The 14,259-nt window shown below is 34.0% G+C and overlaps 1 protein-coding gene across 1 annotated transcript in view; it reads left to right on the top strand.

The window, feature by feature from the left end:
* The first annotated feature begins 858 nt into the window (after window positions 1-858).
* Window positions 859-14,259, top strand: part of LOC128215530 (putative ferric-chelate reductase 1) — a 36,348-nt gene continuing 22,947 nt past the window's right edge. The window contains exons 1-2 of the mRNA XM_052922213.1: window positions 859-1,068; window positions 13,696-13,913. Of these exons, the coding sequence (XP_052778173.1) occupies window positions 13,703-13,913 (211 nt within the window). The 5' untranslated portion in view covers window positions 859-1,068; window positions 13,696-13,702. The remainder of the gene's footprint in view (window positions 1,069-13,695; window positions 13,914-14,259) is intronic.

Genomic DNA, 14,259 nt, shown 5'->3' with positions numbered 1-14,259 from the left:
ATTAAGACATATCATTGAACCGCACGGCCAAAAGTTTGGCTTAAATTTGGGTTTCAAAAACGTTTGCCAGTCGTTGCTGATCTTGACTCCAAGAAAACAGGTTGGATGTTTTACAATTTGATATTTATGTATTTATTCTGTTCATTTACTTTACATAACAGACTTAATTGTTATCATCATATCATCATCATCATCATCATCATCATCATCATCATCATCATCATCATCATTATCGTCGTCGTCGTCGTCGTCGTCGTCGTAATCGTCGTCGTCGTCGTCATCATCATCATCATCATCAACATCGTGTTCATCATTATCATCATCATCGTCATCGTTGTTGTCGTTGTTGTTGTTGATGTCGTCGTCGTCACAATCATCATCATCATCATCGCTGCGCGCGCCGCCGCCACCACCACCACCACCATCATCATCATCACCAACACCACCATCACCAACACCACCATCGTCGCCGCCGCCGCCACCACCACGCTCATCATCATCATCATCATCGTCATCATCATCATCATCAGCATCATCATCATCATCATCATCATGCGTACTGCTTCCATACGTACTTATAGACTAAAGATTTGATCGTGTTGTGATCATCAATGACAAATGCTACTATAACAGCCTGCATCAAACTAGGTACAAACAATTTGTTCATTGATTTATTGAAATGTATTGTCTTAGTTTCTTATTTTCATCATTATCAATTAACGCATAACACGGTATTAAATGTTTGAATAGTATAGGTTAACCATTTAAACCGCATTTTGTATGCGTAATGAACGTGTTTCATATACACATGTCATATGATTGTCAAACGTCAGTAACGTTGCCCGAGGCGTTGTTTTTACGTCGCTTGAGATATCACGTTTATGACAAGTTTAGAACACGAGCATACGGTCCATGGTTTCCTTTTAAGTTTTAACATATTTTTTGGCGTTTAAAATCTTATCTTTATCAACGTTTGTGCATCTCACTAAGTGGAAATAAAACAGTAACGAAGTTTATGGATATACGTTTCTGTTAATGCAAACTTTACTGGATTTCGTGTACTGAAAGGTACGTTATTCGAAGCGTTACGTCACTTTTATTCATCATATGGTGGCAATTTTACCATATTTTGGATGAATTCTTTTATGTGTGTGTGTATATATATATAGACTGCGATATTTCGTATGTATATACATGCATTTTCATTGATTTTAATCGAATTTTTTTTTTTTATAAATATATGTAGATTATGCGATATTTCGAATATATATACATGTATTTCCATTCATTTTAATTGAACTCTTTTTTATTCATATATGTAGACTATTCGATATCTCGAATGTATTTACATGCATTTTCATCGATTTTAATTGAATTCTTTTTTATAAATATATGTAGACTATTCGATATTTCGAATGTATGCATATGCATTTTTCATATCATATATGCTTTGTGAGGTTTTGTTATCTGAATACTATTTAAAGATGCATTATTATTCCCAAATAGGATTTACCACATTTAAAACAATAGTTAAAATATAGAAAAAAATGTCGAAAACAATGGTTTTTATAAAGAATTCCGAGTTTAATTTGAAAGACACGAGCAAAAGACACGGTTTTTCTACCATATGAGACTATAGAAGATCACTGTAAATCTTTGAGCTGATGATTCACAAATCATTTAATATTTTTGGATTTTCAGTTATTAAAAACACGGTTACAATCTTGTATTCAGTAATTAATATTTTCAATAAATGCTTTATTTAGTAAGAAGTGCAAGGTTTATCACTCTAAATTTATGTTTGGTATAAATGTGTATGCATTGATTTTAAATAAGAGTGTCACTTTAATCATAATGGTGGATTATTGATCAATTGTTCAACATCAATCATTCATTATGGCGTCATATCTTTTAACCCACACTAGTGATAGAGAGCAGAAAACATTATTAATATCTGTTATCTGTTATCAGACAAATTAATTTGTACGGTCAGAAATAGATAAGAACCAGAGAACATCTGGACTAGTATTCAATATTGGTCTTTATTCGATCGATGTAGCTAATCGGATTACTTGTTATAAAACAATAGACCAATAGAGTGAATAAAATCAATGATGTATGGCCGTATCATTATCTTAAGTTGTATATTGAATACCAACCCGGACTTTTCTTGTATTTGGATAATGTATACATGTCTGTGCTATTTTGGAGCAAACTATGTCTATGACCGTATATGGCTTATCAGCAATCTCTTGTGCAGTCGCTATACCAGTAATTATAACAGCTAAAGCAAAAATGTTCGTGTTAACCATTGTTTTGTACAATAAATAGTATACTTATATACGATGTAACTTATTAAACAATGAGTTTACGATGTATCTTGATCTTGGAAGGGTTCTTCCAGAAAAAGTATCACTAACGGATTTTGAACATTTTACGACAGTTAGATAGAACATGCAGATAATACACTAAAATTCACCTTTTTAGACTTTTATAAGCCACATTTTCTGAGGACACCAAGTACCGCGACATCACAATTTAAGCCAATATGTTTCGGTTTCGTGGAAGACGAGTGGGGTTGGGGCACTCGGAGTGGAACCCCAACCCTACCTCTTCGCCAGAGATTAAGCCCACTCTTATGCCAAATCAAGGAACGCCTCTGAGTATGATATAATAACTGTAACCAATCAGAACACCTAAGCCATCCCCACCAATCGTTACAACTCGGCCATCTCCGACAAGCTTCGTGATAGACTCTGTTGGATACTGGCCGAGGTGTTCCGATTGCACCATACGACGTTGTTTCGAAGATTGCAGTGTGTAAAATACAGCACTCAACATAGCACTCAACACAAGAGACTTGTTAGAATGATACAGGGAAACGAAAACAACAGTAGCTTGTTTGTTAAACAGACTTATCAGTACGGATTATTGCTTCAAAACAGAAAAACTCATCAGCATAATAATGATAAACAAATAGTTTAAACAAGGAAATAGTAAACTATCGATGGTTACATATTCAACTATTTAACCAATACGTTTACGGCTTATAATTTGCCCTCGGGACCTAAAATGAATATACACAAATAACTGTTTAAGAGGAAAAATAGTCCATGTATGTTATAAATTCTTGATAAATGTACAGTATGTGAATGACCCTGTTGAGACAAGGGAGACAACTCTTAATCCAATGAAATCGCATGTTTCGATCAAATACTCTTCAATAATGCTGTATCGTCAGTTGTCTCCACAGTCGAGTGGTCTACGAAGTTGTTTTAAAATTTGTAGTGACGAGGCGGACCGAGTTCATTTCGAGCTTGCGCACGGGAAGAACCCAGCATAAGTATGATTGTCTGTTCAAATATCCACATGTTTACCTTGCGGAACCAACGAAACTGCCTCATTAACTATTCATGATTACGAAATTTCCGATCCAAATCGCCAACGATACGCAACGAAGCATAGTGTATCGGGGGTATCCGACGATGCTTATACTGGTACATTATAATATCTTTAGTAACATAAGTAGGCGTAACCGTCTTGCAAGGGTCAGCGAAACAGTGGAGCCTTTAGTTTAAACATACAGTCAATTCCCGTTCGCTCACAGGGACCGGCGAAAATACCTCGAGCCTCGTAACATTCGTGCGAATCGGGAAAGTTTACCTACAGTATCGGGCCTTTACATATAGTTCCAGGCAGCGAGGAATTCGAGCCAAGCGAGTTCGAGCCAACGGGTTTTGACTGTAAATATTTTACAACGACTGCGAAACAAGTCATAACAACATCATATTAAGTCACTTTCATTGGCACGATTTAACGCGAGAGTGTGGTCTTATGGTGTGGGGGAAACCGGAGTGCCCGGAGGAAACTCCGGTGAGCACCATCTAATCTCACATGTGCCCAGGCTGGCAATCAAACCTGGGTCGCCTAACTTCTATGCTAACCGACAACAAGTCTTGATATAGGAGCGAATATCGTAGAGACTGATGCTGTATGTTCAATACATAAACTTCTTCCATTCATCAAGAAGCCCACGACCGATGTTTTAACAGCGAAGTGGTGCTGCTAATTGGTATGAAATGGCCAACTAGGGTTCACTGAAATTCCTTTTGTCCTACTGTGGGTTCAAGCCCAAAAGCATCGAAACAGCGTCCTACAAAAAGTAATAAAAAGGGGCAAGAATGTATAATCATTTAAAGCTGTCCTTTATCAAAGTTTGATTATTTTTTGCGTTCTATTTTTTGTTCCAATATGTGTTAAAGCTATATAAAAGATAAAGACGGCTATGTACAAAATACAAACATTGTATGTTTATTTGTATGCAAATGAACGTCTCGAAAAGGGATTTTGCTGAAGGAGTTCTTAGTTTTAATGTGCGTATGACTTTTAATATCATTTAATAACTTTACTTCTCCAAAAAATATCGATATGGAAGCGTATGTCATAAATACTGATCATGCATGTTTAATGCATTTACGTCTCAAAGTCTTGATATGGAAGCGTATATCATATACACTGATGATGTTTGTCTAATACATTTATTTCTACAATTCTTGATATGGAAGCGTATATCGTATACACTGATGATGTTTGTCGTATACATTTATTTTGACAAGTTTTGATATGGAAGCGTATATCGTATACACTGATGATGTTTGTCGTATACATTTATTTTGACAAGTTTTGATATGGAAGCGTATATCGTATACACTGATGATGTTTGTCGTATACATTTATTTCTACAAGTCTTGATATGGGTGCGTATATCATATATACTATTGATGTACGTTAAATACATTTACGTCGCAAAATCTTGATATGGAAGTGTATATCGTATACACTGATGATAATTATATTTTTCATACATTTACTTCTCCAATTCTTGATATGGAAGCGTACATCGTACATACTGATGATGTATTTTTGGTACATTTACGTCTCAAAGTTTTGATATTGAAGCGAATATCATAAATACTGATCATGCAAATTTAATACATTTACTTCTCAAAGTCCTGATATGGAAGCGTATATCGTATATACTGATGTATATTTAATACATTTACGTCTCCAAGTATTGATATAGAAGCGTTTATCGTATAAGCAGATGATGTTTTAAATACATTTACGTCTCAAAGGCTTGGTATGAAAGCGTATATTGTATAAACTGATGACGTATTTTTAATATATCTACTTCTACATTCTTGATATGGAAGCGTACATCACATATTCTGATGATGTATGCTTAATACATTTACTTCACCAAGTATTGATATGAGAGCGTATATCGTATACACTGATGAAGTATTTTCATTTATTTACGTCTCAAAGTCTTGATATGGGAGCGTATATCGTATACACTGATGAAGTATTTTCATTTATTTTCGTCTCAAAGTCTTGATATGGGAGCGTATATCGTATACACTGATGAAGTATTTTCATTTATTTACGTCTTAAAGTCTTGACATGGAAGCGTATACGTATATGCTGACGATGCGATCATGTAGAATTGTCGACTTAATCCGGCAGCCAAAGTCGAAAACCCAGAGGCGTCCATCTTCGATAACATATTGATTATAAAAAAAAAAAAAAAATGGCGCGAGGCCATCAATTGGATTTTTGTATAAGAAGGTCGAGGCTGCCAAGACGCAAAAAACGTTTTTTATACACAACAATGCAAGGTTGGGCTAAAATATCCCATTTGGCTGCCAGCCTAAGTTGTCTAATGTCTACTTCACGAGTTATAGCACATGTTGCCAACGTTTTGTCAACATGTCTAATTATGAAAATATGTGCAGTCATAATCATAATTTACATTTTATATAAATCACATGTGTAATGAACCACATAAAGATCTTGGATGTTACATGTATAAAAATAAATTGCAAAACAAGATGCATCGTAGAAATGCTTGAAGTTGACAGAATAATATATCATAACGCTGACCTAAACAAGTGATTAATCGCACTCATTAATTAATATGCATGTAACTATGGTTTGTCTGTCAGCATCTTAAATTATGGTTTCTCTGTCAGCATTTTAAAATGTGGATTCTCATTTCTTTAATGTCAGCATGTTTAGCTTGTTTTTAGTTTCGAACAAAGAAACAATTATTTATTTATTTTGGAGGGGGGGGGGGGCGTGTTTGCCGGGTACCACCCTGACTCCGCTAGAAAATGAAAGTTACAAACACTAACTTGACGAGTGTTTGTCTTAGCAAATACATGCATGCAAATGTTCACCAATAATGACCAATAAATTCCCGTGGACGCCCATTATTATGGCTATATGACCTATGCGTCACTTGTAAGACGCAACTAGGGTGATTTACTGGATATTAAGTATTATTACACTGACCGATGACAGCTAGCCGAAAGTTAACGACATTACTAAGTTAGCCTTAAGAGCACTGTCTATTTCATTAAAAAATCGCATACCGTTTTTCAGTATTCAGATATTCTGTCAGCTATGATGTGTTAGGTTGTCATTAAGCTGAAAGGTGAGGGATTTTTAAACTGTGTGTCGAGTAACGGCAGGTCCTAGTTTCGCGAACAGTGTGTCGAGTAACGACAGGCCCTTGTTTCGCGAACACTGTGTCGAGCAACGGCAGGTCCTAGTTTCGCAAACAGTATGTCGAGGAACGGCAGACCCAAGTTTCGTAAACAGTGTCAAGTAACGACAGGCCGTTGTTTCGCGAACAGTGTGTCGAATAGCAACAGGCCCTAGTTTCGCGAACAGTGTGTCGAATAGCAGTAGGCCATAGTTTCGCGAACTGTGTGTCGAGTAACGACAGGCCCTTGTTTCGCGAACAACACAAGTCCCCTAACATGATAAGCTAAACTTATTTATTAAATTGGGTATTTTTCTCATTTTGGTAATATTCTCATTTTTTAGAGCCTTAACACTTTTGCTCAGGAAGATCAACTGAAACTCTTAACACGAGAGTGGTTTGGTGCTGTAGTTGTCCGCTTGTACACGAGCGGTCATGGATTTGAGCTATTGAACGACTCAAAAAGCATTAAAATAATCTGGTGTTAAGCCAGAACAAATGACAGCATTACTGTATACTGGTGTTAAGCCAGAATAAATGACAGCATTACTATATACTGGCGTTACGCCAGAACAAATGACAACATTACTATTTACTGGCGTTACGCCAGAACAAATGACAGCATTACTATATACTGGCGTTACGCCAGAACAAATGACAGCATTACTATATACTGGCGTTACGCCAGAACAAATGACAGCATTACTATATACTGGCGTTACGCCAGAACAAATGACAGCATTACTATATACTGGCGTTATGCCAGAACAAATGACAGCATTACTGTATACTGGCGTTACGCCAGAACAAATGACAGCATTACTGTATACTGGCGTTACGCCAGAACAAATGACAGCATTACTGTATACTGGCGTTAAGCCATAACAAAGGACAGCATTACTATATACTGGCGTTAAGGCAGAACACATGACAGCATTACTATATACTGGTGTTAAGCCAGAAAAAAAGAACCGAGATTGACTTATAACTCAAGCTTTCAGCAATTTTTTCGTCTGTATTTCGTTCATTTAGTTGTTCGGACATTTTAGCCACGAAATCGTTTTTACGGTTCAATTGCTTACAATAAGAACAAAAATAGATCATTTGAATTTTTCTTTTTCTTTAAGTTGAATTAGGAAATGGAAAATTTGCTATAGAAATTTAAATATTTGAAACGAAGGTACAATATCGAGAGGTGAAAGCGAAAGGGTTCTATCTTCTTCTTTATCTAATATCACCTAGAAGCTTTTCGCATTCATCCCTCGATATGAAAAAGCGTTTAATTATGCTAAACTATGGCCATAATTAAAGAACTTCTTTCTGAAAGTAACGTTATAAAGTTTGACATTTACCGAGTATAAATGTTCTAAACATGAGCCACGACAAGTAGAGAGGTCTAATCGAAAATCGTTCGGAACTCTTCGGTCATTTTCCACCGAAAACAACCTCGGATGTATATGGACGGTTTAAAATGTCAGAAATCTTTACAGTTTAACTGCGCTGCAAGTAGTTCGCGTAGTAATTTCAATTTATTAGTTAAACTTTATGGCTCAACTCTTGGGAATCTTAATTATTCCTGCAATTAAACACTTAACTGGTAATTATTTTATACAAATATACACGTTTAACACTACTATTAATTAATATTATTTTTGAAATTTTACGAGCTTTTTCTACTGATCCGGTGTTTTTTTCGATGGAAAATGGCTGAGGAGTTCCGAATGATCGCACATATAACGCAAGGATAAAATACTACTTCATAATTTCTTGTGACTCGAAAATATACGCACGGTGTAACGCATTCTAAGGTCACTGGTACATTTTGGCTTGTTTTTCATGTGTAAAAATGTATTTGATATGTTGCTAAAAGCTGAAATCTCATGAATTTATTTGAATAATCTGAAGACACGTTTTGGCTGGTTGAGACTCAAACTTTGAATGTTTTAAACATGTATAATGCATTTACATCCTAATGCAATTAAATTAATATGGCATGCAGAAGGTACGAACATGACAAGCAATTTCTTTTATTTTATTTTTTGCGAAATTAATGTCAGAAGTTTTGTGAGTGTAAATTATGCAATTTTGTAAATGGCTTTGTGTATTTTTACATCTTTTAAAAGTTTAATTGTATCCATCTGATTTCAGAATGAACTTGATAGGACAATGCATTTCTTTGATATATTTGCTAAATAATATACATGGTATTGTTTCAAGTTGATCGATGACCGCGAATACTTAGATTGTCACATATTAATAACGGTCAAGATGACAATAGTAATCTTTATCAACGAGTTTGTAGTTTATCAAAGGATTCAGTATATTTGTACTGCATTTATGCACAGGTGGTGCATCGATAAATATAAATACGAATCAGGAGTCTTTGTTTGTTTTTGATGACACAGTCAAAAGGTCTATCAGTGTTAATATAATACTGAATAGAAAATATACATCGAAAATAAAAAAATATATATTATGCAAAAAATCATACATGTGTATTTGGATGTAATGTCTTCATAAATATTCGACAGGATTCGGTCAAAGCGACATCCATTTTAAGTATACATTGCGTAATAATACATATTAAGATTATTCTTAAACGGTTTGAGTTTATAATTTTTTATACTCAAGTGTTCCTCTTTTTTACTAAATATATTCAATTAATCGATGCAAATTGAAAAAAGGATTTGAAATTTGTCGAAAAAAAATCATTCACTGCTGTATTTGTAAGTATGTAATATAAAGTTTCTACATGTATATTGAAACCATGATATGCAGTAACCAAATGTACACTTAATAAAGCATTTGGTTCAAACATTATTCTAACTTATTTAATTACTTATTTATTTGTTTGTTTGTTTATTGATTGATCGATTGATTGATTGCTTGATTGCTTGCTTGCTTGCTTGCTTGCTTGCTTGACTGATTGATTGATTGATTGATTGATTGATTGATTGATTGATTGATTGATTGATTGATTGATTGATTGATTGATTGATTGATTGATTGATTGATTGATTGATTGATTGATTGATTGATTGATTGATTGACTTATATATTTATGTATTAATTAATTAATTAATTCAATCATTAATTCATTCATTTTTATCTTTTATTCATTCATTCTTTTATTCATTCATTCATTTATTCATTCATTCATTTTTATCATTCATTCATTCATTCATTCATTCATTCATTCATTCATTCATTCATTCATTCATTCATTCATTCATTCATTCATTCATTCATTCATTCATTCATTCATTCTTTATTCATTCATTCATTCATTTATAAATAATAAAAAATCTCTCTCTCTCTCTCTCTCTCTCTCTCTCTCTCTCTCTCTCTTAATTTATTTGTCTTTTCATTTACTTCATCAGCTCCGACTAATGCTGCCGCCTATGATACAACCTAAAATACTATTGCGTGTAATGCAAATTTGACGCAATTTTCATTGATATATTAGTAGATATATACGTCTGCTTTTAATGAACCTTAGACATTTATGACACTTATATGGAAGGCTATCGATATAACCAGTGTGATATATTAGATATATTATATAATAATTCGATCTGTTCAATGTTTGTATAGCTGTGGTTTTGTTGACCTTGTGCAAAAACCGAAACGTTGGCCATACCAACTCAAAAATTGACATAGAATTACACAAGAAACTTAGTATACGACCATGTTTCCCTTGACAATGTGCACATTACAGGGCACACAAGACTTTTACATACGGAGTACTTACTTGTGATGTATGAATCCAGCTGATAATATAAAGATTTGCTTACACATATTGTTAAGATTTACCCTAGTTATCAAACTATTTTTAATATTAATAACAAACAAAGCCTGGTCGTCCGGTGGCGCCTTAAAACTAAATGCGATGAAAACAGCGCCGTTTAATTTTATATGGGCGTGGATGGTTGAAGTGCAAATGACGTAAAAAGTCGCTTAAATAATTTAGATACCGTTTGTATTCTTGTTGTGGGAATAAATAGTAAAGTTGAGTTTAAAGTCTTCATTTGAAGCAAAATATTGCATTCCGACGTAGTATTTATGGCGTAATTCATCACGTGGTATATATACACACACTGATTCTAAATATTCAACTGCGTCGTAACTTTTGAACGTTATATCTTTTCAGTAAGGTCAATCGCAATACGCTGTCGTGGCTTATCATAACGGTATATATACAAATGTCAACTAAATTCGCTGCCATAAAACAATTATCAGTTGGTTTATTCGAATATGGTGCTACAATCAATCGTCTTTGATCAGTTTATTACCGTGCAAGATTTACTGGCACCCTATGATTTGGTTAAGTGTTTAGTATTAATCCTAGTGATTTATTCCTCTCGTAATTATCAAATCCCTCAAGTGCTCGACAAATACTTTTCCACGTGCGCAAAATGTATAGATTTGCGGAGGCTAAAAACCTGTAATATAACAGACAATCTTGACTTGCTTGCTGTGTCAATTTCAGATCATTGTCGCGAGATGATTCAATTATTGAACTGTTTTGCGTAAATAATTTCTGTTTTTATTTTTTTAATGATATAATTGCTTTTGGATATTTGCTCGAAGATACAGTAAGTGTTTGAAGATGCACTCTTACTCCCGAATATGATTTACCACAATTTATACAAATATTTTGATATACCATAAATGATGAATAAATGCCGAAAACAATGGTTCTTATGAAGGATACCGAGTTTATTTTGAAATAAAGATACATAAAACAAGGTATTTCTACCTTATGAGACAAAAGTAAGTCACATTAAATCTTTTAGCACTCACCAATGTTTTAATATTTTTGCGTGTTCAGCTGTTAAATACACGGTTACAATCGTTTTGTCAGTAATTAATCTTTTCCATTAATATACTATTTAATGCATTATTTAGTAAGTAGTAAAAGGTTTATCACTCAATATCAATGTTAATTATACATGTGTATGTATTGATTTTTAATAAGAGTGCCACTATGGGGGGAAGATATTTTACGTTATATATATATATTTTTAATTTGTTCAAACTGAGTAACATTACAGCAGTTACTTTTACGAACTCACAGCAATTGGCATACACTCATTTGAACAGAATTTTGTACACCTAAACCTAATTTTATCTAATTTTGCACTAGAGTTACCAACGCTTTACGGCAAAGTAAACCATTTTTTTCTTTTTCTTTTTTTATGTTTTTTTATTAAATAATTTTAACGATGGAGTTCTTGAAAATCTTGAATGTTGTGTAAGCAACGATGAATGGTCCCCTCGTCAATATGTCAACTGTATTACTTTCCCGTCGGCGAAACGTTGTGTAAACATCCTTTATGTGACGTTATAAGATAAATTTCCGGGTGTTAAAATTGAACTTGTCCGTTATGTATACACAACTGTGTTGTTCCCGGCGGCGTCGGCGAGGCGCTGTGTGAATATCCTTAACATGATGTTATAAGTTAAATTTCCTTGTGATTTTTTTTCAAGTTTGTTCAAATTGAAAGTAGACCTTAACATGCAATGTCCCGAACATACGGAATACTTTGGTGTAATTTTGACCCATTAGTAGATGAGAAAAATGATCTGATGTTTACCCAGTATTTCACTTGAGCAAATCATTAATCAAGCAACTAAGCGCATGCATATTTAGAATGAATTTCTACAGTCGGAACACATCGGCCATCTCCGCCATATTGTGCCGGTGCATAAGTAAAAGTAGTTTGTAAAAAAACAGAATAATACTATTCATTAATTGTAGTGTAATTGTTATTGCTAAGTTCAAATTGATTCGCAGTAAAGTGACAATGATATGATAAAGTTTATTTGCTATAAGGCCACCGGCCCATTACAATATACAGACATACAGTATATATTTACAATGTTGTGCAACAGTACAATGAAACACATTGAAACATCTATACAGTAATATTGTTTTTATATAGGTATTGATTTTTAGAATTTCTTTCTTCAAGTCGAAATTTTCTTTTATTAAACGCATGGTACAAATACGTACAGACACCTTTAACTATATTAACATTAGATGATGCCATGAGTATTCTAAACTTGTTAATGCTAGGAGTAACATAATATTTCTGTGGTATATATTGGGATCGTAGATCCTCGTAGAAATCACAAACAAGTAGAAAGTGGTATTCATTTTCAATACATTCAAAGTGGCATACTTTGCATAATCTTTGTTCCCTTGGGATATCAGTATAACGACCCTTTTCAATTTCTAAATCATGAGAACTAGTTCTAAAAGATACATATATAAATCTAAATCTTCTGATATTTAAAACATCTAAATATTTTTTTGTATCCAAATGATGACTTGAACCCGAAATATGAGCATAATTTTCTACTATTACTAACTTTACTATGCCAATCTTGTTTAAACATGTCATATAATCTATTTGTAAACGACTTAATAAAAAATATTTCCGAACAAACGTTTTGGTTGTCCCAAATGTAACCAAAACCTATTAATTGTAGACATACACGTACTTTTGTTACCCAGTTATTTCTACCATGTAAGTCATCATTACACATCATGATATAGCATTTCTTAACAAATCTATGATCAGGCATTTTTAGTATTTTAAGCCAATATTTAACACAACGTTTATAAGATTCTATATACATTGGGTATCTACCACCATCCCCTAAAACAGTGTCATTTGTTGTATGTAACTTAGCACACATAAACCTTTTACATGCATAAATATGAACCCTTTCGAGATCATCATATTTTCCGAAACCCCATACTTCTGCTCCATATAGGGGTTGTGAGCATATTTTTGCATCAAAAAGTTTGAAGAATACTCCATTTGACAGTTGACCACATTTATATAAAGAACATAACAATGATACCAGCACAAAGTGTATAATTGCATGAATCACTAAAATTCCTAAAAGCAAAGTCCTTCGGCTTAACTGCTAATTGATATTACGTGATAGTAGTGGCCAACGAACGAATAAACATCTGTGTTATCCTCCTGAGGTGTTGTTATAAATCCGTGATTCAAACAATAAGTAAGTGTGTATTTGAATCTAAACATTAGCATATTCAATCTGTACTCTACACCAAATTACTGCAAATACACTAACTGTTTTTCAAATGTGTTTTTTTTCACCATATTTTGCAGGAACAAAATGTTGACTGCTGCGGTGTGTGTCGTCATGGTCGTCTCCATGACATCACCGGTCACGTGGGCATTTAGCGCGGGGAATATTGGAGGAAAGTGCGGAGCGTCTGCCGATATGAAACCGAGCCACGGGTATGATGAGCAGGCCACACCCTTCACTTATACGCTTACTGTAGCCGGTGGCGCCACCACATATACCCCAGGCAGTCAACTCACATGTAGGCCAACTATTTTTTTCACCATTTTTGTCAATATTAGCATTGCCAAGTTCGATCATTTTTTTCGAGCTACCCATTTCAGTGTGTTAATGTTTAACATATTTTATATCTACAAGTACCTGCATTTGGGTGGATCGATTGTTAATCAACACATCTCCTTTTTAAATCAAAAGAGTAACTGTTAAACCACAGGGGTAGGTTGTATTGTTTTGACACACCACGCCCCCGCCCGTTTTTTTTTTTTTTTAGTCATTTTTAGTAAGAATATGATGTGGTAACTGTGACTTGTGATAACTGGCAATTTGTATTGTTATTTTATTATCCTTTGTCAGTTATCACAAGTTAC

Source organism: Mya arenaria, chromosome 13, assembly GCF_026914265.1.
Source record: "Mya arenaria isolate MELC-2E11 chromosome 13, ASM2691426v1".
In the NCBI taxonomy this organism is placed as follows: domain Eukaryota; kingdom Metazoa; phylum Mollusca; class Bivalvia; order Myida; family Myidae; genus Mya; species Mya arenaria.
This window is presented reverse-complemented; position numbering and strand designations above follow the sequence as displayed.